The sequence below is a fragment of the Mauremys reevesii genome, linkage group 7 (assembly GCF_016161935.1).
Source record: "Mauremys reevesii isolate NIE-2019 linkage group 7, ASM1616193v1, whole genome shotgun sequence".
Lineage (NCBI taxonomy): Eukaryota > Metazoa > Chordata > Testudines > Geoemydidae > Mauremys > Mauremys reevesii.
In genome coordinates, this window is record NC_052629.1 from 67495040 (window position 1) to 67522166 (window position 27127).

The 27127-nt window shown below is 47.1% G+C and overlaps 1 protein-coding gene across 2 annotated transcripts in view; it reads left to right on the forward strand.

Annotated features, from left to right (window-relative positions):
• The first annotated feature begins 213 nt into the window (after positions 1 to 213).
• GDF10 (growth differentiation factor 10) overlaps positions 214 to 27127 on the forward strand; it is a 29004-nt gene continuing 2090 nt past the window's right edge. Inside the window, exons 1-2 of one of the 2 annotated variants that reach the window (XM_039481456.1) lie at positions 214 to 508; positions 11813 to 12720. In XM_039481456.1, the coding sequence (XP_039337390.1) occupies positions 214 to 508; positions 11813 to 12720 (1203 nt within the window). Of the gene's footprint in view, positions 509 to 7203; positions 7287 to 11812; positions 12721 to 27127 lie in introns of those variants that run through there. The other variant, XM_039481457.1, reaches the window with a different exon arrangement.

A 27127-nucleotide genomic window follows, 5' to 3' on the forward strand; every position in this document is an offset into this window, starting at 1 on the left:
GCCGAGCGGGCTCGGCATCAGCAGCGCGGAGGGGTCGCTCCCACCTCCCCAGCTCAGCCCGCATCCCGGGGCACCAGGAGAGCGGCTGCAGCAGGGGGAACCTGGAGCCCCAGCCAGCGGGCGCCGCTAGCCAGGCTGCAGCATCCCCGAGCCGGCCGGCCGGCGCGCGGCTCCGCAGCTCCCCGCGGGTCCCGGTGCAGCAGGATCCCCCCGATGGCCGGCCGCCTGGCGTGCTGGCTGCTGCTCTGGGCGCTGGGGCAGGGGGGCTGCCACACGCTCCCCGCGGAGGAGGAAGGTGCCAGCCGCAAGCCCAGGCCCCCCGCGGCTGCCCTGGCCATCGCCTCCCCCAGCAGGGACCCCCCGGGGGGCTCGTCGCCTTCCCCGGCGCTGGGCAGCCTCGCGCAGGACGCGGTAGCTGTCCACATGCTTAAGCTCTACGAGAAGTACAGCCGGGAAGGCAGCCGGCCTGGGGACGGCAACACGGTGCGCAGCTTCAAAGCCAGGCTGGGTAAGCGCTCGCGGAGCTCCGCGCGCCCGGGGGGTCAGAGGCACTGCGGGGTGGGGGGCTCCGGGGTCGTGGGCAGGGCTTCCTCCTCTGGTGCAGGCTCGCTGCAGGCGGACTCCTGCGAACCCGGCCCTAGCTGGGCGGAGTGTCGGTGGCGGAGGGGGAAGGTTCCCTTGCTTAGATGGGCAATGCTGGATGCTTCCCTGCTAACACCTACGCCGCCCGGTCCCTTTGCTCTGGGAGCCACGTCCAGTCTCCACGCGTGCCCAGAAGCCGACAGAGGACGCATTTGTTTACCGAAAAACTACTGTCCGCCTTTTTAAAAGCAGCCCTTGGCGTGGCAGAAAGCTATCAGCCAGGAGAAGCCATTTCCCAAAGGGCCTCCCACTAGTTCAGACAGGTCTCCTCGCTCCTAAGATAATTAAATAGTCCCCAAGTACGATGACAACTGTGCAAACTTCATCGATTTTTTTTTTGCTTCCAAGTCTTTCAAAGAATCCCAGAAGCCTCTTAGAAACAGCGCCACCTATGGGACCTTCTAAAACTTCTCACTCTCTCCATGGATTATGGTACCTAGTATTAGCTCTAAAAAGAATAGAGTGGGTGGGGGAATCTGTCGTCCTTTGCTGCCTTACATCAGTGGGACTCGGGAGACCTGCTGCATCCCAAACACTTTATTCTGAAATGCGTTTGTTAAATCCACCTAGGAAACTGTCCCTCACTTAACTGAAGAAAAGCCATGTTCAATATTTAGACTGAGGCTTATTTGGCACTTTGTTAAAAAAAATTACAGCATTGGCATTAGTGCCTGGGCCAGTGGCATCTTTGGGAAACCCTTTTCAGCACAGGGTTAAGATATTGTTTAGACTAATTAGGAAAGAGTAGCAAAATTTAAAAAAAAATCCTCCCTTTTGGAATTCCAATACATGTATCATATTTTCTGACTTCAGAAGAGGCTTTTTATTTTAGTATATTCAGGATGTTTTAGATAAACACATTAAAAGCTTGAATTGGTGTGAGGATTGCTTACATTTTTAAAAACACTTGCATTCTGTGAAGTGCAACGCAGTATGGAATATTTTATAGTAAGCCGTTATTAGTAAGTCATTGCTGAAACAATGCACGTTATACTTACAATGCTGAAAAGTAAGTTATGTAAAATGTAGTTTAAAACGGACAACATTTTTTGCATGGAGTTGATGCTCAATTGAATGCATGTAAGGTTAATGTGCACATCTAGAGTTTTATTAAAAATCCCAGACATTTGGAAGGGAGATAAACCCTCCTGTATCAGAGCATTAGCCAACCACTTACTGATGGGGGCTAGGAAGAAACTTCCCCAATGGCAGATGATTCCCTATCATCCTACTACAGCATTTCTTGCACTTTCTAGCAGGGCTTTGGGCCAAACCCCAATTCCCCAACCGGGCGGGCCGCCCAGGGGCCCCCGCGGCAGGTGGGGGGGGGTGGGGGGGGGGGGCAAGTGGCTGAATCCCTTCCCCCTGGCTAGAGGCTTTTTTTTTTTTTTTAGCAGTGGCTAGGGCAGGTCGGCGGGACTGGTTGGGGGGGGGGTCACTCCACTCACTCTTCGTTCGGCAGGCGGCGGCAGGTGCAAGACCCAAGACCAAGTGAAAGGAAAAGACTCACCCACCCGAGAGCGCCGCGCCAGTGAGTACAAGTGCCACATGTTTTTTTTTTAAGTGGTTTTTTTTTTCATCCCTGCTGGGGGGGCACAAAACTGTCGAAATTGCCCCACACTTGCTAAAGCCGGCCCTGCTTTCTAGTGAAGCAGTTAATACTGGCTACTGCCTGAGACAGGGTCCTGGACCACTGGTCTGATCTGGTAAGCCAGCTCCTTCTTTCCTATGATGTAATCTTACTCATACTCTGGTTAATCTTAAAGGTAACTTGAATAGATTTGGGTGGCTGAGTTTATTTTAAAACATACACACATGCCATTTATTGAAATGCAATAGTACTTAGCATTTAAGTAGCAGCATTTCTTACCCACAGTCCACAGATCAACATAACTTCACAAAGGCGGGTATTTTGATATCCATCTTATTGATAGTCCAACTGAGGCACAGAGCATTGGAAGTAACTTGCCCAAACTCACACAGTGAGTAAACTGCAAAGCCAGGTTGGAAACCAGAGTTCTGACTCCCAACCTAGTGTATTCTTTTCTCCTTTCTTTCTTCAGCAGCCTGAAAGAGGAATGCCCCTCCATTAGGCCCCTTGTGGCCAAATTATTAAGGAAATAACATTCTTTTCTCATTATTGTCCCTGGTAATTTACAAAATATGGATCACTATTTTCCAAGACCAGTATGGGAGAAATGATCTGATTTTTCCTTCCGTTCCTTCATGATATTCTAGAGTTCTTGGGTGAGGTGGAATTTGGAGGGCAGGGAAGCATCACTTTCTTTTAGCAACACACATGACATTTCTGCACAGATAACACCTGTGGCAATCCTTTATTGTGATAGGCAAAACAATGTGGCAGCTATAAAATCTGTTAATTTCCCTCTTCCAGTGATAGCTTTAGATTTAGGGTACATCATATTACATATTACATATTACATATTAAAAGACAGTTGGATCAAGCACTCTGAAGCACTCTGAAGTTAAGAAATGCCAGAATTAAGGTTGCCCATGCAATCTTAATTTGTCCCCCCGTACATATGCATTATGAGACTGTCTTTAATGGCAAGATCACATACTAATGTTTTCCTCCACAGGATCCCTGCCTCATTCAGTGCATAGCATGGATGGTGCTCACTGACTGAGTAGTGATTCAATATGTCTCATCTTCCTCATTCAAATGTAGTCCTGTGCCCTATTTGCTACACACCATCTAAACTTTGTATTGAATACCAAGTTAACGTCCTCTTGGGCTCATCCGTAGCGCTCCTTGCTGTAATAAGAGTGCTGCACAAAGAGTAATGGTGTTACCTCACCGGGGTGTTGGACAATAGGGAGGTACCAACCCTATTTTGCAAATAGGGATGTGAGGCAAACATATTGAGGCCCAAATTGGCAAAAGTATCTGCTGACTTCAGGCTCCCAATCTGAGACTCCCCAGGCTTGATTTTTGTTTCCAGGCACTCAGAACTCCATATGTTCAAAGCACAGTGCCAATCTGCTTCAGTTGCAGTCATGAGTACTCAGCAGTTCTGCAAATCTGGCCCCAGATGTTTCACACTGGGCATCCAGAAAGCCGGACGCACAATTTATGACCTCCTGTGACTCGCTGAGAATCACCTACACTTTTGCGGCAGACAGAATTCAGTTCTCCTGGGCGGTATTCAAGTGTGTCTGAACCACAAGAGCATCCTTTCTGTTCATGTCGCATTACTACACGCTTCCCAACTTTGTGAACAAACAAAGCAGTGATCCAACAGACACCAGCCTCCTTTGCTACACAACCCCGACTCATTCCCTGAGTACCTCCATCTTAAGCACTGAATGAGAGGGGGGTCATGCAGATGCGGGAAAAGCAATGCAATCATCTACTTAAAGACTGCATCATAATGCACAAGCACAAGAGAGCCTAATAAAGGCTGCATAGGCAACTTGATCTCCTGCCAGTTTGCCCACCTGGCTTTTCCAGGGTCCCATTCCATTTTGTGGAGAACATCAACATTTTTGATTTTTTGTTCTGAATTGGAATGAAACCAAATTTTGAAATGTTGAAATCCTCCGCAAAATGCAGCCTGGCTCTAGTCTGAAGTCATGCAACTGCTTTGGAGCCCCCTAGTGGACTGTCTGCTGAACAGCCAGGCTCCTTCATCTGGACCATGGACCTCTATATTGCTAAAGCAATGGCTCCGAGTAATCACGGAGAGACACTTATTTTCCATGCTTTCCTGAGTGGAGCAGTGACCATGCCTGGTGTCCAGCAGGACATGGAAGTGCTAAGAGTCTGTTTCTGTTTCTGCTCACGGTTGGCGGTATGGGAAAGCTTGTTGAGATGTCCAGCCCCACTTTCCCAGTCTCCAGAGGCTTGGATACGCTGGGGCTACCCAAATCAAACCTGAACACTGACCCTTTGGAGGGCTGCCCGTTACTAGACTCCCCCTTGTGATTGTGTGATTAGACTTAAGCCTTGAGACTAGAGCTGGCTGAAAATTTTCCAGTGGGAAAACTGTTCTGTTGGAAAATGCTGATTCAACAGTGGGACACTTTCTCGGGGTGCCCAGGAGTATGAGTCACCTTGTAAACACCCCTGCCTCCCCTCCTTTAGGAGAGAGATTTGCTGATGCTCTCCTGGGTGTCAGCTCCCTTACAGCATCAGTCTGTTAGCCACCCAAACAATCTTCCCAGGGCTCTGGCAGCCCTTACTTTGCTTTGCAGGTTAAGGGTAGGTGCACCCCAACTGCTTAGTCCTCTTGGATCATTCCCCTGAAGTCTCCCACCCTTAACCATGGGACACTCTCAGAAATTACCAGCTAAGCTGTCCCCAGCTTGTCTGGTTCAACTGAGGATCAGCTCCAATATCAAATCACAGCACTGAGCTCTATTTACAGGTAATTGTACGTTTATTATCAAAAGCTAAGGTTTAAGAGAAAGTGAATGAGCACAGTGGTGGAAAGAGGAATGGTTACATATCAAACAAAAAGTATAATATGCTCCCTAGAATCTAAACTTAACTGGAACAGGCTAAACCTTTGTCTAAAGTAGTTTATCTCACGGAAAGCAATCTCCCAGTGTCTCCAACCAACATGGCTGGGGTCCCTCTTTCGCAAATGCAGAAAGCACTGGCCTTGCTTTCTCAGCGAAGGATGAAGGGGTGTCTTTTTGCCTTCCCTTTACATTCCCCAAAGTCATTGTTTTGTCCCCAGAGTCAAGATGACCCCATGGTAATTCCCTGGTGAGCTGTTTCCATGTTGCCTTCACATCTTCATGTTGACATTGTATGCAAATAGACTTCTGTTGTGTTGACTTACAATGCTTATTTACTTTACATGTGAACCAAGGCAGGGGAGTGAATATATATCCTTTGTCTGGTCAAAACCTGCTCATCAACCCCGCTTTTGACTCAGACTTTAAAACCTACTTTCCAGACTATATACATGACTCCTTAAATAGCGTCAGTACATACATCTCTCAGCAATTATGAGGCTCAATAGGACACAAGCTTTTACTAGATACCTCACTTGACTTTCTTTGGATAAATACTATAAAAGCAATGTGTTGGGTGTAGTGAGTTCGTCAGGCCTGTCAGGAGCTACTGTTACAGACCAGGTGGCATTTTGACAGATTCTTAGGGGCACAGACTGAATTGAAATGTTCTGTGGGACTGTGTCAATTCTGTCAACAGGTTCAAGAGAAAACAGCCAGCCTCATTTCCAGCCTGGCAGATGGACGGGGCAGGCAGGCTGGCTGGCTGCAGGTATGTCACCTGGTAAACCAACACCAAAGTGGATTGTCCCGTTCATTGGATTGTCCCATTTCAATGGAAATTCCACAATGTCAGTGTCTTGTTCTGCCTTGGAATGAAGTGTCACCATTGTGGAATTTCCAGCTAAATGGAAATTCCCTTTTCCGGCCATCTCTGCTTGAAGCACTGTAGCCTTTGGACTTCTTTAAGGCAGTGGGCTGAAACTTGGGAGGTCCAGGTTCAGTTCCTGGCTCTGCCACAGATTTCCTGTGTAACCTTAAGCAAGTCATTTAGCTTCTCCATGTCTCCACCCCTCTTCTATACAATAGGGCTAATAATTCTTCCCTGGTCTCTTTCAACTGTAAGTTCTTTGGGGCAGAGACTGTCTCTTACTCTGTGTGCACTACACCCAGCACAATGGGGCTCTGAGATTGGTTTGGGCATCCAGATGCTACTGCTGATTAGATGCCTATATTGAAGTGTGAAGAGCAATGGAGATGCTTCGGCTAGCTAACATCAACAATATCAACAATTGAAGGCCTGTTTTTCAGCCAGACCAACTGATGTCAAGGCAGATGTCAATATGATAAGGGTGACAATGAACCACCACTTCACAGACTATTGTAAGGCTAATGATGGCATTTTAGGGAACGCCATGTGTTCTAGGAGCAAGTAAAAAGTTGGGTTTAGCAGGTAGAAGTATTCATTTTGCTCTACATAGTGCCAGAGACATCGGATGGAAATAAACTGATTAGGGAGTTTAGTCCATCAGCCCTACCCCAAGACATATGGCATTATACCCTACAAGACATTCCAGCATAATGCCCAGTCTTAAATGTCTCCCAGGAGGACAGAGTGGAAGCTGGACTGCTTGAGGTTATTCCACAGCCTAACAGATCTAATGATTAACAACCAGCCAAAGCTTTCCTGTGCTTGCTTTCATCCTGCTACTTTTATTTATACTGCCTAGATCGTCCTAATTCTTGCTCTCCTTGGCGCGTTACATTCTGTTGTCAGCTGTGTCCTTGGTTTCCATTGTCTTCAGTGGGAACCCTATGCGGGATCCAAGGACAGACTTTCCCTGCAGTGTTTACATCTTTCAGATCTGTGCAGCTCTGGACAAGTAAACGCTTTACACCTAGGGCTATGGATAAATTAGAATGGAAGCGACCACTCTTCTGAGCCTGGAATGCCATTACGCCTGTGTCACAAAAATAAAAACACCAAGATTTCGTTTTGATATATAACAGATCGAGGGCACTGTCTGCTGATTCTGGTGCCGTTTCTAAACAGCCCTCTAAAACTTGAATAATCTGTACCTTATGGGACAATTCAGGGGATAGTATGAATAGCTACTTGCTCCATGGAACAACGGCACACTGTACAAGAGCTAATTACACAGGTATTTTGCATGCAGAATGAAATGCTTAGAGTTTAAGAGTCAGGTTTGAATTCTAAGGATCAAATCCTGTGCAATAGGAGACTTGCAACTGACTACAGTAAGACCAGAATTTGGACCTATACGCAAAAGCAAAGTAGATTTCCCCCTTTGCATTAAACTAGACCCCCAAATGCAGCATACGAGGGAGGAAGCATGGTCTACTGGTTAAAGTATAGGATTAGAAGTCCCACTCTGCCATAGGTTTGCTGGGTGACCTCAGACAAGCTTTATAGGTGAAAATCTTCAGAGGTTAGGGATTTACATCTATTTTAGGTTCCTAAATGTATAAGTAAACTCATTTACAGACATGATGAGTTCCCACTGCCCCAGGTGAAGACAACAGGAGCTGTGGGTACTCAGCACCTCTGAAAATCAAAGAGCCAAGTTTGAAAACATTGGTCTTAAATAGAGAAATAGAAATGAGAGAATATATTTGTAAAATAGGGAAACATGCTAACCTGACTTATAGGAATATTAGTCTTAGTTCCTATCTAAAGTACCCTGGGAACCTCAAATGTGTTTTCTGTTGTCAATTGCCTTCCCAAAACAGAGAGCAATATTCCACACCCTCCCATATTCTGCACTGCATCTTCTTTAATCTCCTGTCTGATTATTCCCTGGAAATAGTCATATTAATTACCAGTTGATTTGCATACTTACAAGAAGGCCTGGATGAAGGTGTCTTTTCCATTCTGTACTGCAACTGGTGGCTCTTTGGAACAACTGGTCCTACTGGGACTCAAATCCAGAACCTTGCACGTGTAAAGCAGACAAAAGCACTACACTGTGTGCTGGTGGCTGATGGCACCTTACCCCCGGATAGTGAGTTCCCCTGCGAATCAGCAGCTGATGTTCCCCACTGATCACAACTGCTGGAGTGGGCAGAAGGGGAAAGGTGGCCTCAGAAAATAACTGGGTCCCAGGTAGCTTCCATAGGAAATGAACTGGCAACCAGCCCTGTGATCAGCCTGGCCTGCTTAAAAGTCTAGCAGCTTCATTTCACATTAGCTAAAGCTGTTGAGGGGCCTTTACCTCCCAAATCCATTTCATCTGGCTCTCTTGCTACTACTTGGCCACTGCAGAAGGACGTCCAGCATCTCTTCAGCATCAGTTGTGTGCTTGTTTGCTGTGATTATGAATTAGGTTCTGGTGGGGAAGAATTAGAAGAGCTCTGATTTCATGTCCCTATCCCTAGTAGTTGGGGGGCGGGAAAAGGGGGTGATGGGGAGAAGGGATATGAGACTATATTGCCCTGAAGTTGTGTGTGTGCCTGCACCAATGGCTAGCAAAGCATTTTGTAAACATTTGCAGCAGAGTCTAGCAGATAGGGAACTGGACTGTGACTACAACCTGGCTACTAGTCTCAGCTCTTGAGCTACTGTGTGACTGTGACCAACTCACTTCCCTTCTCTCTGCCTCTATTCTCCCCTCTGTCAAACAGGAGTAGTTTTACCAATCACTTGTGTAAAGTGCCTTCTGATCAGTGAACGAGAAGAGCTATATAAGAGCTGAGTATTAAGTCCTGGGAAGTAGGTAAGCACTCCTGTCTATTACAGAGATAGGGAAGCTGAGGCAAGGAATATAAGTGACTACGTCTACAATACCAGTTAGGAGTGCTATTCCCCAGCCCACATACACATACTCGCGGTAGCCCAATGAGAGCTAGCAGCTGTATAAATAGTGTGGCTGGGGAAGCACGGCTTAGCCACGTTGAGTACAAACCCTCCTGAACCCTGTGTCGGAGTAGAACCCATATCTCCTGATTCCCAGTCTTATGCTCTGGATCAGTAGATTACTTTCTCTGCAGAAGTGGGAGCATGGGAAGAGTGGGGAGGTTAGAACCTCCACATCCTTATACCCCTAGGACTGAGTGTTCTAGGGTTACACACCTCTGATCTGTTGTCATTGACCTCTTTCCCCCTTGCATCTCTCACCTCTGACTCCCTCTCGCTGCCTTGGCCCTCCTCTGCAAAGAAGCTGGAATACAGGCAGGCCTCTCCCGCAATGAAGCTGGAAGCCTTGTGCTGCTGCCTCACCTGTTGTGGCCGCCACAGCCCTGCCCCCACTGAGCTCTACACGCATTCCTCCTGAGGTGGGCTCTGCTTGGTTCCTGTTGGGAACTGACACTGGGGTGAGGGGGAAGCAGACAGGCAGACAAGTTGCCTGGAAAGGGGAGGCAGAGCTGCTAGAACTCACAAAGGGCAAAAATCCCCACTAGCCCCACTTCCCAGCAGCCACAAACCCTCCCTCCCTGTTGGCTTGACTCTGGTGGCTCCTCTTTAATGCCACATAACTGGTGATCCTCTAAGGTACACGTGGCCTATGAACTACCCAGCGAGTTGCCATGGGCAAGCCCCAAAGCTTGGAACTGGCTCCCAATCTAAATATCCCCAAATCTCACAGGGGCTGATTATGGCCCATCTCCAGTTAGAAGCTTCTCTATTGCCTCAGTCTCAGAGCTCCGTGAGATTTTCCTCGCCAGAGACAAATAGTCTCTTCTTCCCTGCTCAGGGTGCCCAGAGCAGGGGAAAGGGCATCCGAGGAGACTGGAGCCTCTCACCTAGCAGAAGCAGTGGGGACAAAGCCAGGGATGGCTGAGGGGAGTCAGTGGGAACCAGAGGTCCTCAAGACCAGACTGGGGGAGGGAGCAGCAGAGCATGAGGAAGGTCAAAGGGAGGGATGGGAGATCCTGAAGCAGCCACCCCATCCTGTCTCTGCTTTGCACTTCCCCTCCCTTGTGCCCCATCCTGTTAGTCTGCCCTGTCCCCACTACATTAATACTGAGCTCTACCTAGTACTCTTCACCCATAGGTCTCAAAGCAGTTTGCAAAGCAGAGCAGTATCCTTATACTCATTTTACTGGTTAAACTGAGGCACAGAAAAATAAAGTGACTTGTGAATGGTCACCCAGCAGGATAGTGGCAGAGCTAGGAGTAGAACCCAGGTCACCGGCCACTGCTCTGTCCGCTATGCCAGTGGTTCTCAAACTTATTTGATCATGCCCCTCTTCTTTGTGTCTGTAGTAGCTTGTGCCCCCGTTGGCTGGCCAGCCAGCAGCCACCGCTCTCTGCTCAGCTTTTAAGGCAGAGTGGAGAGTGTCGGCTGCTAGCTGGGCACCCAGCTCTGGTATGGCATTGGAACCATGACTTCTCTGCTGCTGCTGACGGTAGCATTGCCTTCAGACCTGAGTGCCCAGCCAGCAGCCACTACTCTCTAGCTGCCCAGCTCTGAATGTGCGCAGTAAATTTTTTTCATAATGCTTTTTGCATCCCCCCCCCCAGAATACATTCCATACCCACTGGGGGTGTATGCCCCCCCAGTTTGAGAACCTCAGCACTGTGCCACACTACAACCATCAGTCAGGTTGGGTCCTCCTTCTCCGTGCTAGCTGGGCACTCATAGAGGGTGCATCATGAGCACAGGAGACACTGTCTCCCTGCTCTCAGTGCTAGCATCAGAGTCCCTGGTGACTGGGAGGAACCTGCTTGGCTCCAGCACAATGCACAAAGGGAGGGGTAACTGTCATGGGGGGCATGGCTGCTTTGTCCCAGCCCGTGGGAAGATGGTGACACAGCAGCAGAACGACCCCTGCATGTGTGTGTGTTCGCTGAAAGCAAATCCTGGGTGCTGGCTTCCTGAGCTCTAGGCTTGTTGGATGTCGAGGCTGTTCCTTCTCCCAGGATGGGGGAGAGGACCTGGGGGAGGGACATAGGAAAGAGAGCGAGGGAGGGAAGGAATGGGTATGAGCAGGGCTGCCCAGAGGATTCAGGGGGTCTGGGGTCTTCGGCAGCGGGTCCCGGAGTGGAAGGACCCCCCGCCACCAAATTGCCGCCGAAGACCCGGAGCGGAAGAAGCTCTGGGGGCCCAGGCTCCGCGAGTGTTTTCCAGGGCCCCTGGAGCGAGTGAAGGACCTCGCTCCAGGGCCCCCAAAAAACTCTCGTGGGGGCCCCTGTGGGGCCCGGGGCCTGGGGCAAATTGCCCCCCCGCCCCGGGTGGCCCTGGGAATGAGGAGGAGCAGAAGGAACTGGGAGGAAGGCTGGTCTTTTGGTTAAGGCAGTGAGCCAGAATACAAAAGGTCTGGATTCAGTTCCCATCTTTGCCGCACACTCCCTCTGTGACCTTGGGCAAGTCACTTAATTGCCCTATGCCTCTGTTCCCCATCTATATAGCAGGGATGATCATCTTCCTTTTGGTTGCCTAGACTATCAACTCTTTGGGAGCAGGGAGTCCTGTGTGTTTACACAGAGCCTAGCACACTGGGGCACTGACCTTGTTGGAATCTCTAGGTGCTTAGAGTCTCCTCTCACTGAGCCTGGTTTTAAGCTGGTGTGACGCCATTGAGCCCAGTCACGCTTGGCCTACAGTGGGGTACATGAGAAGAGCATCGGGTCTGTAAGCCCAACTATTTAGCGACACTTGGCGTTCATGGTTAATTATATATTGTCCCCTGAGTGTTGATCTGTTGGTCTCTCTTCACTCTCTTGCAGAGCTATTGGACCAGAAGCCCCAGTACTGCTTCAATCTGACGTCCATGCAGGACTCAGAGTTGATCCTCAGCGCCACATTCCACTTTTACTCGGACAAGCGTCCCCGGCACCGGGAAGTGTTCTGCAAACGCTCCAAGAACTCATCCTGCCGCCTCCTCCATTTGCCTCAGATCCCACGGCTCAGCCTCTTTTTCCGAAGCATTCTCCAGAACTCTGCCTATGGGCTGGTGAAAGGCAATGTCACGGTGTTCCTCCACAGGCGGGGGGCTTGGCAGATGAAGGACATCTCCCACATCATAAAGGAATCTAAACGGGATGGTGAGCTCATCCTCTGTGTGGAGCTTGACTCTGGAGAGAAATACCAGGGCTTCCCCGAACAGCAAACCAATCACTTACCGTACATACTGGTTTATGCTAATGACCTGGCCATATCAGAGCCCAACAGTGTGGCCATGACTCTACAGCGATATGACCCATTCCCTTCCAGCGATGGGGATCCCAGCCTATCCCTCAATGCTTCCACAGACACTCGGGTCAGGAGGGACATATTTCTTTCCAGCTCTATCCAGAACAACGAGCTGCCGGAGGTGGAATATAACAACAACAAATACAACAAACATGACATATGGGAAAGTGCCTACAAGTCCCTAAAACCCAAAACCTCACGCAAGGACCGGAGGAGGAAAGGGCAAGAAAACACAGAGGTGCTCTCAAAATCTCAGATGCTAAATTTTGATGAGAAAACCATGAAGAAAGCCAGACGAAAACAATGGAACGAGCCCAGGATTTGCTCTAGAAGATACATGAAAGTGGACTTTGCCGACATTGGCTGGAATGAATGGATCATATCTCCCAAGTCATTCGATGCATATTACTGTGCTGGGGCTTGCGAGTTTCCAATGCCCAAGGTAGTATGAGTCTCTACTGCTGATGCACTTGTCTTTATTTGCAATATGTTGATTTAAGATTACTTAGTCCATCCAACTGCTCCTGCTACTGTGGGATTTTTCCCTTCTTCACAATGCTCAAGGGCTCTACCCAATCTAGTTTAATGCAAATAACTAGCTCTTTAATGGTGCTTTTCATCCACAGATCTCAAAGCCCTTTTTAAAAAGAGGTCAGTATCACTATACCCATTTTACAGTTGGGGAAACTAAGGCACAGAGAGGTGATGTGACTTGCCCAAGGTCATCCAGCTGGCTAGTGGTGAAGCCAGGAAACAAACACAGGTCTTCTGAGTTCCAGTCCTGTGCTCTGTCCTCTATAGGGTTTCCACCAAATTATTTCGGAGCCTATTCTGAAGCCTAACAGATATCGCCATTAAGAAATTTTTCTTAATATGGATCTTCAACTTACATTTCACCCCAATATTTCTAGTTTTAGGACCTCAAACCACAGCACACAGGCATACACAATGGATTAAACTATTATCACATGCACCAAATCTTCAGCTTGCATTTGGATGGGAGGGAAGATTCTACATTAATGGGGCCCAACAATACATCATACAATAGTGTTACTGCTGTGTTTTGAATCCCTTCTATAGAAGTAGATGAAACATTAATAAAGTTCCAAGACAAAGTCCTGTGGGAGCTTTGCCTTCTAGATTTACCCCAGATGTACATTATGGTTATTATGATTTCCTGCTTTTCTTTGCTGCTAGAACCTGCATATGTCAAAGCAATCTTATATCTAACTCCTCATTCAGCACTACCAGACAAATGAGTTTTCTACACTCACTGGAGATGTCCTTCTATATTCAAATGTGTAGATATCATCAGTGCTCTCAACAGGGCATCATAAGAAATAGCAGAAAATACTAGAAAGGATTATCTATGGAGTTTTTATAAGATATGGAGATAATTAATTTTGTAGAGACTTAGATTTTTAAACAACACACTTTCAAAGCAGGGCCCAACTTATACAACTTCAGAAATCTGACAAATGTGCATTTGTTGGGGAAGAGTTCACATATTTTTTGTAAAGGGAAATCATGCCTCCCCAATCCAATAGAATTCTTTGAGGGGGTCAACAAGCATGCGGACAAGGGTGATCCAGTAGATTTTCAGAATGCCTTTGACAAGGTCCTTCACCAAAGGCTCTTAAGCAAAGTAAGCTGTCGTAGGATAAGAGGGAAGGTCCTCTCCTGGATCAGTAATTGGTTAAAAGATAGGAAACAAAGGATAGAAATAAATGGCCAGTTTTCAGAATGGAGAACGGTAAATAGTGGTGTCCCCCAGGGTTCTGTACTGGGCCCAGTCCTATTCAATATATTCATAAGTGATCTGGAAAAAGGGGTAAACAGCGAAGTGGCAAAATTTGCAGATGATACAAAACTACTCAAGATAGTTAAGTCCAAAACATACTCCAAAGAGTTACAAAGGGATCTCACAAAACTGGGTGTCTGGGCAACAAAATGCCAGATGAAATTCAATGTGGATAAATGCAAAGTAATGCACATTGGAAAACATAATCCCAACTATACTTATAAAATGATGGGGTCTAAATTAACTGTTACCACTCAAGAAAGAGATCTTGGAGTCATTGTGGATAGTTCTTTGAAAACATCCACTCTGTGGCAGTCAAAAAAGTGAACAGAATGTTGAGAATCATTAGGAAAGGGATGGATAATAAGACAGGAAATATCATATTGCCTCTATATAAATCTATGGTACGCCAACATATTGAATTTTGCATGCAGATCTGGTCACCCCATCTCAAAAAAGATATATTAGAATTGGAAAAGGTACAGACAAGGGAAACAAACATGATTAAGGATATGGAACAGCTTCCATATGAGGAGAGATTAAAAAAACTGAGACTTTTCAGCTTGGAAAAGAGATGACTAAGGGGGATATGATAGAGATCTATAAAATCATGACTGGTGTGGAGAAAGTAAATAAGGAAGTGTTATTTACTCCTTCTCATAACACAAGAACTCTAGGGGTCACCAAATGAAATTAATAGGCAGCAGGTTTAAAACAAACAAAAGGAAGTATTTCTCCACACAACACACAGTCAACCTGTGGAACTCCTTGCTAGAGGATGTTGTGAAGGCCAAGGGTTCAAAGAGGAATTAGATAAGTTTGTGGAGAATAGGTCCATCAGTGGCTATTAGCCAAGATGAGCAGGGATGGTGTCCTTAGCTTGTGTTTGCCAGAAGCTGGGTATGGTCAACATGGGTTAGATCACTTAATTATTATCTTTTCTGTTCATTCCCCTTGAAGCACCTGGCATTGGCCACTCTTGGGAAGACAGGATACTGGGTTAAATGGACCATTGGTCTGACTCAGGATGACCATTCTTATGTTCTTACATAGAAAATGCAGGTGTACATGCAAACTGGTCAGATGAGCAGTTAAGCATAATGCATATACCGAGGATTTTTGAGTAGCAAGGTTGTATTACCTCTGTATTTGGCGACCACTACTGCAATAGTGTGTCCGGTTCAGGTATCAACAGTTCAACATTGATATTGACAGACTGGAGAGGGTTCAGAGAAGAGCCACAAGAATAATTAAAGGATTGGAAAACCTGCCTTACAGTGAGAGACTGAAGGAGCTCAATCTATTTAGTTTACAAAGAGACGGTTAAGGGGTGACTTAGTCACAGACTATAAGTACCTTTATGAGGAACAAAAATTTGATGATAAAGGGCTCTTCAGTCCAGCAAACAAACAAGATCCAAAGGCTAGACAAATTCATACTAGAACTAAAGCACAATATTTTAACCGTGAGGGTAATTAACCATTGGGGAAAAAATTACCAAGAGTTGTGGTGAATTCTCCATCACTGGCAATTTTAAAATCAAGATTAGATATTTTTCTGAAAAGATCTGCTCTAGTTCAAATAGGAATTAATTGAGGGAAGTCCTATGGCCGGCGTTATACAGTGCGTCAGACTAAATGATCACAGTGGACCCTTCTGGCCTTAACCTATGAATTACCCAACCTGCACACAAATAACGGATAATGATTTACATCAGAGACTCTCCAAAAACTGAAATAGGTGTCATCCCTTTTTACAGGTGGGAAAACTGAGGCACAGAGATCACCCAAGGCCACTTGTGAAGTTTGTGGCATAGAATCCACATCAGACTCCCAATCCTGTGCTTCAGCTGTAAGCCCCTTTGCTCCAACAAATCTGGGTTCTTGAGAACAAATTGATTATGTCAGTTTTTCTGTGTTTAACCTGCTGTTCCACACTGCACAAGGCCAAAAGTGAGTGAAGAATTCTTAGTTGGAATACAAAAAAAATCTTAAATCTGAAATATATCATAAATAGGCTAAGTTGTTTCTAAGATAAGGATCAGCAAACTATAGACCTACGTCTCTCTAAGTACTCAGGTGTCAAAACGAATCCAGTTTTCATGCTGTCACTACTTGGCCTTCAGAAGTATTAGGCATGTAGATGCATCTGAGCCACAGAGTTGAAATTCTGATAGATGCAGCTCCAAAATCTGTGTGGGTTCAGATCTGTGGCTTTGGTTTGGACCTGTCTCTTGTTATGTCCCACTGTTCTGGAAAGTCTGCTTGCTGGCTGCTCACAACTTGTATTTCAGAGAAAATAAATACAATACTGAGATATAAAGCCAAATTTTCTCTCGTTGCTTCTAAGTTTGAGCACCCACAGTTTGAGCACAGAGAAGGAAAACTAAATTCTTGGATACAGTTTTCATCTATCCACTTCCAAGCTACTTAATCTCTAGGAGGTGGGTGGGGGGAGAAAATACTACTTGCAAGGGCAAATACAAATGTTGGGACATGTAAAAATGTGGTCACTCAAAATGAGGTGGTCAAGAATGTGCGCATGTGATTTTGGATGTCATACAAGTTAGAGGTCAGGTTCAGGCTGCTCTGAAAACTTGTCCTAGACCAGCCAACACGGAAATGGGAGCTTGATAGGCTGTAACTAAAGAACAAAGTGCTCTCTTTGCGGGATACAGTGCTGGAGCCATGTGATACATCTGGGATGCTGAGCACTGACAAATCAGGAGAGAAGTAACAAAAAATCCTGTGGCACCTTATAGACTAACAGACGTTCTGCAGCATGAGCTTTCGTGGGTGAATACCCACTTCTTCACTTGCATCTGAAGAAGTGGGTATTCACCCACGAAAGCTCATGCTGCAGAACGTCTGTTAGTCTATAAGGTGCCACAGGATTCTTTGTTGCTTTTACAGATCCAGACTAACACGGCTACCCCTCTGATACAGGAGAGAAGTGTTTTCCTTTCTTAATAAGAAATTGACTAGAGAGTGAAGTCCTCAATCTATGCCCAAAACACAGGTATCAGCACTGCACGCAGACACACCTTGCCCAAGTGCCTCTCCCCTGGCCCAGAGAGGCTACCTGTGAGGTAAGGGATAAGTCCCATTTCCATAGCTTGTCAATCACTAGCCTGGCTGCTGGGATTGCCAAATAAGTGCCAGTTCTGATGGTGGCCAGTTTTGATAGTGTGGACGCCTGTCTGCTAGGAATTGAGTCCCACTAACCAGTTCACTTAGATCCCCCCAACAATAGAATCATAGAAATGTTGGGCTGGAAGGGACCTCGAGAGGCCATCTAGTCCAGTCCCCTGTGCGGCAGCAGAACCAAGTAAAACTAGATCATCCCAGAGAGATGTTTGTCCGGCCTGTTCTTAAAAATTTCCAGTGACAGGGATTCCACAACCTCCCTTGGAAGCCAATTTCAGGGTTTGACTATCCTTAGAGTTAGAAGGTTTTTCCTAATATTAAACCTAAATCTCCCTTGCTGCAGATTAAGCCCATTACTTCTCATCCTAACTTCAGTGGACCTGGAGCATGATTGATCACCATCCCCTTTACAATAGCCCTTAAGATATCTGAAGACTATCGGGTCCCCCCTCAGTCTTTTCTCAAGACTAAACGTTCAGTTTTTTTTAACCTTTCCTCAGAGCTCAGATTTCCTAAAGCTTTTATCATTTTTGTCACTGTCCTCTGGACTCTTTCCATTTTCTCCACATCTTTTCTAACGTGTTGGACCAGAACTGGACAGAATACTCCAGCTGAGACCTCAACTGTGCCAAGTAGAGCAAGACAATTAGCTCCCGTGTCTTACATATGACACTCTTTTGAATACACTCCAGAATTATATTAGCCTTTTTCTCAAGGGCATCACGTTGTTGACTCATATTCAATTTATGATCCACTATAACCCCCCACTCCCGATCCTTTTCAACAGTCCTATCACCTACCCAGTTATTCCCCATTTTTTGGTTGTGCATTTGATTTTCCTTCCTAAGTAAAGTACTTTGCACTTGTCTTTATTGAATTTCATCTTGTCCAATTCAGACTAATTCTCCAATTTGTCAAGGTCATTTTGAATTCTAATCCTGTCCTCCAAAATGCTTGCAGCCACTCCCAGCTTGGTGTCATCTGCAAATTTTATAGGCATCCTCTCCACTCCATTATCCAAGTCATTAATGAAAATATTAAATAGTACCCAGACCCAGGACTGAACCCTGAAGGACCCCACTAGATATACCCACCCAATATGACAATAAACAATTTATATTGAGTATAGTCTTTCAACCAGTTGTGCTCTCACTTTATAATAAATTAATCTAGACTACATTTCCCTAGTATGCTTATGAGACTGTCATGTGAGACTGTGTCAAAAGCCTTACTAAAACAAAGATATATCACAGCTACTGCTTCCCACCTATCCTATTCACTAGGCCAGTAACCCTGTCAAAAAAGGAAATTAGGTTGGATTGGCATGATTTGTTCTTGACAAATCCATGCAGGCTGTTCCTCATAACCCTATTATCCTCCAGGTGCTTTCAAATTGATTGCTTAATAATTTGTTCCAGTATATTTTCCGGTATCAAAATTAGGCTGATTGATCAGTAATTCCCAGGGTTCTTTTTGTTCCACTTTTTAAAGATCGATACTATGTTTACCCATCTCCTGTCCTCTGGGACCTCCCCCATCCTCCATGAGTTCTCAAAGGTAATTGCTAATGGTTCTGAGATTGCTTCAGCTAGTTCCTTAAGTACCCTAGGATGAATTTCATCTGGCCATTCCAATTTGAGTACATTGAACTTATCTAAATAGTCTTTAATCTTTTCTTTTTCTGTTTTGGCTTGTGTTCCTTCCCCCTTGTTGTAAATATTAATTGTGTTGAGTATCTGGTCGCCATTGACCTTTTTAGTGAAGATTGAAGAAAAATAGGCATTAAATACCTCAGCCTTCCTGATGTTATCTGTTATGAGCACACCTTCCCTACTAAGGAGAGCAGTGGTTCTTAACCAGGGATATTTGTATCCCTGGGGGATGCAGAGGTCTTCCAGGGGGTACAGCAATTCATTTAGATACTTGCCTCGTTTTACAACAGGTGAAATGAAAAGCACTAGCAAAGTCAGTATAATCTAAAATGTCGTACGACATGTTTATACAGCTCTATATATTATACACTAAAATATAGGTATAATATTTATATTCCAATTGATTGATTTTATAATTATATGGTAAAAATGAGAAAGTCAGGACTTTTTCAATACAGTGTGCTGTGATACGCTTGTATTTTTATATCTGATTTTGTAAGCAAGTAGTTTTTAATGAGGTGGAACTTGGGGGGTAAGCAAGGCAAAGACTCCTGAAAGGGGTACAGTAGTCTGGATAAGTTGAGAGCCACTGAAGCAGAGGACCTACACTTTTTGTCTTGCTCTTGCTCCTAATGTGTTTAAAGAACTCGCCTTACTGCCTTTTATGTCCATTGCTAAGTGTAACTCATTTTCTGCCTTAGCCTTTCTGATTTTTTCCCTTTGTTCTTGTGCTATTCCTTTGCACTCCTTAGTAATTTGTCCATGTTTCTACTTCTTGTAGGATTTCTTTTTGATTTTCAAGTCATTAAAAAGCTTCTGATGCAGCCAGAATTGCTTTTTATTATTCTTGCTATCTTTTCCTCATATCAGGGTAGTTTGCAGTTGTGCCTTTAATGTCTTCTTAAGAAACTGCTAGCATTCCTGAACTTCTTTTTCCCTGTGATTTTCTTCCCATGGGACCTCACCAACCAGTTCTCTAAATTTGTTAAAGTCTGCTTTTTTTGAAGTCCCTTGTCCTTATTTTGCTGCTCTCACTCCTTCCTTTCGTTAGAAGAAGTCATAGATGTAATGCATGATCACTTTCACCCAAAATGCCTTTCACCTTCAGACAGGCCCCGCTGACAGCAACTCCAAGCCCCAGGGCCAGGGGCGGCTCTAGACACCAGCGCGCCAAGCAGGCGCTTGGGGCGGCCGTTTCCCGGGGGGGCGGCATTTGGCTCCGGTGGAGCTCCCGCCGGCATGCCTGCGGCAGGTCCACCGGAGCCCGGGACGAGCGGACCTGCCACAGGCATGACTGCGGCGGGTCCCGTCTTCCCGCGGCTCCGGTTGAGCTCCCGCAGGCATGACTGCGGCAGGTCCACTCGTCCCGGGCTCCGGTGGACCTGCCACAGGCATGCCGGCAGGAGCTCAACCGGAGCCGCGGGAAGAGGGGACCCGCCGCGGGACCGGGGAAGGGCGGCGCAGCGCTCCGCGCTGCTTGGGGCAGCCCGATTTCTAGAGCCGCCCCTGCCCAGGGCAGAACAATCAACGGGCCCCCATGCATGCACAAGCCGTGCCCACGTGGACACGGGCCACGTGACATTTGGGCGGTACTGCGCCTGTGCTGGCTGATGCCTAGCAAGCTGCCAGCTGTGCTGCTGGTGCCCAGCGAGCTGCCGGCTGCGCTGCTGGGCGTGCTCTTCTGACATGGCCAGGGCTTTCACATGCCCACCTGGTAGGGTTGCGCAAACCCAAAGACCTTTACCCTGTCCCCTGCCCCATGCCTTCCCTGAGACCACACCCCTGTCCCACCCCTTCTCTGAGGCCCTGCTCCTGCTCATTCCATTCTGTCCTCCACCCTCACTCACTTTCACCAGGCTGGGGCAGGGAGTTGGGGTGTTGGAGGGGGTGCTGGTGCAAGCTCTGGGAGGGAGTTTGGATGTGGGAGGGGGTGCAGGGTCAGACTCTGGGAGGGAGTTTGGGTGCAGATGGGGTGTGGGCTCTGGGAGGGAGTTTGGGTGGGGGAGGGGGTGCGGGGTCGGGCTCTGGGAGGGAGTTTGGGTGCGGGAGGGGATGCAGGCTTTAAACTTGGGCAGGGGGTTGGGGTGCAGGAGGGGGCCAGGGAGTCAGTGCTTATCTCAGGCGGCTACCAAAAGTGACTGGCACTCACCTCTGGCAACGGGTCCTAGGTGGGGTGGGCCAGGGGGTCTCCGTGCACCACTGCCCACAGGCACCATCCCCACAGCTCCCATTGGCTGCAGTTCCCAGCCAATGGGAGCTGCGGAGTTGGTGCTCGGGGCGGGGGCAGCACGTGGAGATCCCCTTCCCAGGGGCCACAGGGACATGCTGGCTGCTTCTGGGAGCAGTGTGGAGCGAGGACGGGCAGGAAGCCTGCCTTAGCCCTGCTGCGCTGCCAGCAGTGGTGGCTGGGGGCTCCCAGGCCCTTTTAAATCACCCGGGCCCCTGGGCAATTGCCCCCTTTGCCCCCCATCAGTGGGCCTGCCTTCAGATTTGTTACCAATTCCTCCCTGTTGATCAGAATCAAGTCTAAAATGGATGTCTGCCTGCTTACTTCCCCCACTTTCTGAAACAAAAAGTTGTCCCCAGTGCATTCCAAGAACTTTCTAGAAATGTTGTGTTTCCCATAATACTTTTCCAACAGATGTCTGGGTAGTTAAAGTCCCCCATTACTATCAGGTCTTGTGTTTTGAGTATTTCTGTTATTTGTTCTAAAAAGGCCTCATCCACCTCATCTTCCTGATTTGGTGGGCTATAGTAGACCCCTATCATGATATCACCTCTATTTTCCCCCCTTTTATCTTTACCCAGAGACTATCAACTGATTTTCCTCTCACCTCCTTCTGGACCTCAGCGCAAGTGAATATATTCTTGAAGTATAATGCAACAAACATCTCCTCCTTTTTTATCCCACCTGCACCAGTACCAGTATTCCAGTCATGAGACTTATCCCACACAACTGGAACCCTTCCTCATGCTGGCAAGCAACCTCTCAGTAGGACTACTCACATAAGTGTTCACCATCATCAGTGAGAATTTCACAAATGAGCCTCATGACTTTTAGTCACTACTGGATTCTACTACACTTACTAATGGGGAGCAGATCTGTAGCCACTTACCAACTCCTGAGCCATCCAGTTCCCTCCAGAGAGGCATGGTTAATGTCAGAGAGGACATATTGCTAACAACATCTCCAGGACCGTACCCTTGTCAATATCAATGACCTATATCTTCTGGTGATGTAAATCATCACTGCTGCATTGACTTCAATGGAGCTATGCTGACTTACACCAGCTGTGGATCTGGCTTTGTGTCTATGAGCATCTATCTAGCATTGCATCGTTGTGGAAAAATCAGTGCTGTAGTGCAAGAGTATGAACACAAAGAGCCGTGCTTTAAGCAGCAACTCGAGAACTCCTGTGAAATATTGAAGATGAACCCGATACCTCTGGAGAAGTCCTTTTGGACTCTCCTCTAGGTAGGATCCAGGAGTTTCTGCCAAGTTTCAGATGTCTGGATGCTTTTGATCCACACTTTGTTCCCTGGTCTCCGTTCAGGTAGTGCTTTTGTTATGTGTTGAACACTGACGTTTTGTTGCTGCTGAACTTTTATTTCAGCATCCTATTTTCAAAATTCCTTCAGGTCAGGCCACTTAGGTTTAAGGTAGAGGCATCCTCAGTCATCTTCCCAGCAGAACGTCTGCTGGAGATAGTTCGGATGTAAGTGGTGGTTGACCAAAATACCAAGAGTGCTTTATATGGGTCCACTGATTTTGAATAAGTCTTTTGAAACTCTGCACTGCTCTCTCCTCCTTCCTGTTGCTCTGGGTTATTATGGACTACTAGTATGTTGTTCAAACTCCTGTGAAAATGCTAGGAATGTTTCAAAGGTAAATTGAGGTCCATTATCTATTATGAGGCCTTCAGGAACTCCATGCTAGCTAATATTGACTTTCATTTCTGGATGACCTGTGCTGATGGAGTCTGTGAAACTACAGCCAAGTCAATATATCTGGAGAAGTAATAAACTATAATAATGTATGTGTGGCCTTTCCAGAAAAATGAATCTGTGACTACCTGCTGCCAAGGCTAGTCAGATAGCTTTGTAGAGAGGAATGGTTCTAGCGATTATTTTATTTTGTTTTGTTTTTCTTGTTTCATATCTTGCAGCCCTCTACTAAGGTCTGAATTTGCCTGCTCAGACCAGGCCTCCTTATGAATTGTTGTGCACATGCCCCACATAAGTTTATACCTTGGTGTCCCTTATGGATTTCGAAGACCACCTCTTTCTGAAGTACCAAGGGATAAGAATGTGCTATCCTTTCAGAAGCAGGCAATCAGCAATGTGAAGGTTGTTTTGTTCCTGCCAATACGGTAATAGGTCTGTTGGGAGTTGCCTCCTTCCATCTCACCCTCTTTGGCAGAATTGAGTCAGTTTCTGGCAAGTCTCTTCCTTTAGTTGTTCATCTCTAATTTGCTGAAGTCAGCTAGCAGATGCTGAAATTGCTGCCAGAACTAGATCAATGTAGACTTTGACATCTTTCTCTAAAGCCTTTTCTTCTTCCATTGGTGGCTGCTCAACTGGGGCTCTAGATAGAAATTTCTGTCCCATCTCCAGTTTTCCTAGGAACTAGCCACAAAACATCCAATGTACTAGCCCCACATAAATTTTACTTGGTCTTTGTCAGAGGTGGGCAAACTACAGCCCTAGGGCCACATCCAGCAGGACCGTCCTGCCTGGCCCCTGAGCTCCCAGCCAGGGAGGCTGCCCTTGGCCCCTCCCCTGCTGCCACGCCGCCACACAGGCAGTGCTCTGTGCAGCGGGGCTGCACACTCCTGCAGAGCAGCGCAGCAGTGTGTCTGGCTCTGGCCGGGCAGCACGGCACGGCTGCCAGACATGCTGCTCTGAGTGGCATGGTAAGGGGGCTGGGGCTGGGACTGAGGGGTTGGATAAGGGGCGGAGGTTGGGGGGGCAGTCAGGGGATGGGGAACAGGGTGGGGGTTGGATAAGTGTGGGAGTCCCGGGGGGGCCTGTCAGGGGTGGGGGTGTGGATAGGGGCAGGGAGGCAATCAGGACGGGAACGGGACGGTTGGATAGGGGTGGGGTCTCAGGGGCAGTTAGGGGTGGGGTCCTGGGAGTGGGCGGTTAGGGACAAGGAGCAGCGGGGGTTGGATGGGTCAGGGGTTCTGAGGGGGGCAGTCAGGGGGCGGGAAGTGGGAGGGGTCAGATAGGGGGTGGGGGCCAGGCTGTTTGGGGAGGCACAGCCATCCCTACCTAGCCCTCCATACTGTTTTGCAACCCCAATGAGGCCCTTGGGCCAAAAAGTTCGCTCATCCCTGGTCTTTGCAGATCTCCATCCCGGGATCAATTAAAATTTGTATTTGGAATTGCAGTGACTGTTGCCCCAGTATCAATACTCACTTTAAGAATTTGACTGTATATTTATGCTTATGTACTAAGGCGTTGTATGTTCTATTGGAGATGAAGTCCCTAGAAGATTCGATTCATTGTCATCTGATGAATACACTCCCTCTTGGATTGTTTCCGATACTCTCGGTGAACTTCACACTATTGCAAAATGTCCCCTTTTGTCGCATCTCCCATGTTCTTCCTCTTTTGCTGAACATTGTTGCCATTTGTGGCCTTGTGTCTTTCCATACCTTCCACAACTTTTCCAAGCTTCCCTCCTATGGCAGTTCTTTGGCCTCCCCCCGCGGCAGTTGTGCATTGTTCTTATGTTGTACATTTGGTCTGACTGCTCCATTCACATATGTTCTTTTCTGTTTGCTGTGTCAATGTTTTCTAAATGCAGTCTCCCTGTGCTGCTAGCATGTAAGTCACATTGCTGTTTCTTTATGGTTTCTTGCATTCTCACTTTTGCTATAGTTTTTGCTAGTGTGAGATCAGGATCTAACTGAAGCTGTACTGATAAATTGGTCTTTCTTATACCAACAACTATCCTGTGTCTTATTAGTTCTTCTAACCTTCCATATTTGCAATGTTCTGTGAGGCTATGAACTACTATTACTCCAGTAATAAGTCTTAGCTGTTTCCCATTGTTCCGGGCACCACCTATTACATTTGGCCCTTTCATATATAATATTCTATCTGCCTATGAAATGGACATCAAAAGCTTCTTTCACTTTGGAGTATTCTTTCTTTTCCTCATCAATGACTGATAGGGCACATAAGTTATCAGCATCACCCTTGGCAAATATCAGGGCATTTACCTGGTACTCTTGTGTCTTCTCTATTAAACCAGAAATTTATTGGAATTGCTGAAATCTCCAGCTCCAGCCGGGCCAGCTGCCTGAGTTGACAAAATCAGATTTCTCTGATGGAGCCATTTGCATTATGGGCTCCATTGCTGTGCTGAGATAAGGCTCTGCCTCCTTTCTGCTGCTGCTTTCATAGGTCTCCTCTGATTTTCCAACTCTCTTTTCTTTCCTCTACTCCTTTAAAGAGATGGATCCACTGCTGACACCATGTAGGGTGAGGACGTAAACACAACAATCGTGCTTTCAGCAACTAGAGAACTCCCTCTACCAGGAAGTTCCTATGTTTATTAAGCTCCCTGCTGCAACACACCCTTGTCCTGTCTGGTAACTGTGGAGACCATGCCACAAGTGAGAGCTTTTTTCACTTTCAGCCGTTGTGAAATTTCAAACCCATGAGTTTCACTTTGTCCAAGGCTCAAAGCCAAGAATGAAACTTTTCTGAAACTAATTAAGTGTTGCCTGGTTTTTCTTTTTTCCAGGGGAAAGAGAAGTCAAAACCATGAGATAACACCCAATTCTTAGGGTGGTGTAAGTCAGGAAATTGGCATAAGTAGGTATAACTTCTCATGTGTGAGATTGCAGAAGAGGAAAGCAACTAATTAGGGTCTGAAGGTGTAAGATAAAAGGTGTGGGGTGGCTACTTTATCTTACACCTCCTGGCTGTATTTTTTCCTGCTTCAGCCCCTCCCTTCTGTACTCTTAGGACCAAATTGCTCCTGAAATGGGACTGGATAAGGAGTAAATGAGGACAAAATTTGGCCTGCAGTGTAGCTTAAACTCACTACCATGTAACATATGGACCATGACTATACCACTGCCTCAGCACCATCCCTGCTGTGCCTTCAGCTCCAAGTCTTGCAAGCTTTCCCTAAAGAGCATGTATTGGCACAAAGATAAAGCAAAAGCTAGCCCATGGTTGCTCAAAACTTGGGCCGGGCTTCCTACAAGACTGGCAAAATTCTGAGCCTGGCCTGAATAAGGATAAGGCGCTAGACAAGACTTGTTGTAGGGACACTATCTTGGAACCCTGAAGGAGCAGCACATAGCATATCCTCATAGTGGCGCCAAGTTCCTTGGTTTAGTTTGAGAGCATTTGAAAATTTGAGCCTGGCTGAGTTTGTACTGATGTGCTGTTGTCGCTAAAAAGCAGCAAGGGATATTATGTTGTGATTGTTGAAGTAGGAGGATCAAACCTGTTTCTCCTAAAACCCTCTCCTGTATATAAAAAAATCAAGTGCATGCCACGTATTTCATTTCAGTAAAAGCAGCAATGTTCTTGTTATCGCAGGGAAAAACTAACTCTGCCTTGTTAAATCATCCTACAGTTTCAACTGCATGTGGTATTGTTTCCAGGGGCGGCTCTAGGCACCAGCGGGCCAAGCGCCCGCTTGGGGCGGCATCCTGGGGAAGGCGGCATTTGGCCCCGGTGGAGCTCCCGCCGGCATGCCTGCGGCAGGTCCACCGGAGCCCGGGACGAGCGGACCTGCCGCAGTCATGCCTGCGGCGGGTCCCGTCTTCCCGCGGCTCCGGTTGAGCTCCCGCAGACATGACTGCGGCAGGTCCGCTCGTCCCAGGCTCCGGTGGACCTGCCGCAGGCATGCCGGCGGGAGCTCCACCGGAGCCAAATGCCGCCCTCCCCAGGAAGCCGGAGCCGCGGGAAGAGGGGACCCGCCGCGGGACTGGGGAAGGGCGGCGCAGCGCTCCGCGCTGCTTGGGGCAGCCTACTTTGTAGAGCCGCCCCTGATTGTTTCTATCCTAAATAGCTGCGTAATGCTGCTGTGTGCTGTTCAACAGCTGCCATGTTCCATCCTAGAGGCTGCTGCATTTCAATAGTGGGTGAAGGGACTTCCTTCATATGCAACCCTGGATTTTCAGATCTGCAGGCATGTGTTTGCGGAAACTGTGTGCACAGATTTGGTACACAATTGTTCATGGCAAATGTTTCCCCATAGGGCCAGATCAAGGTTTGACTTTC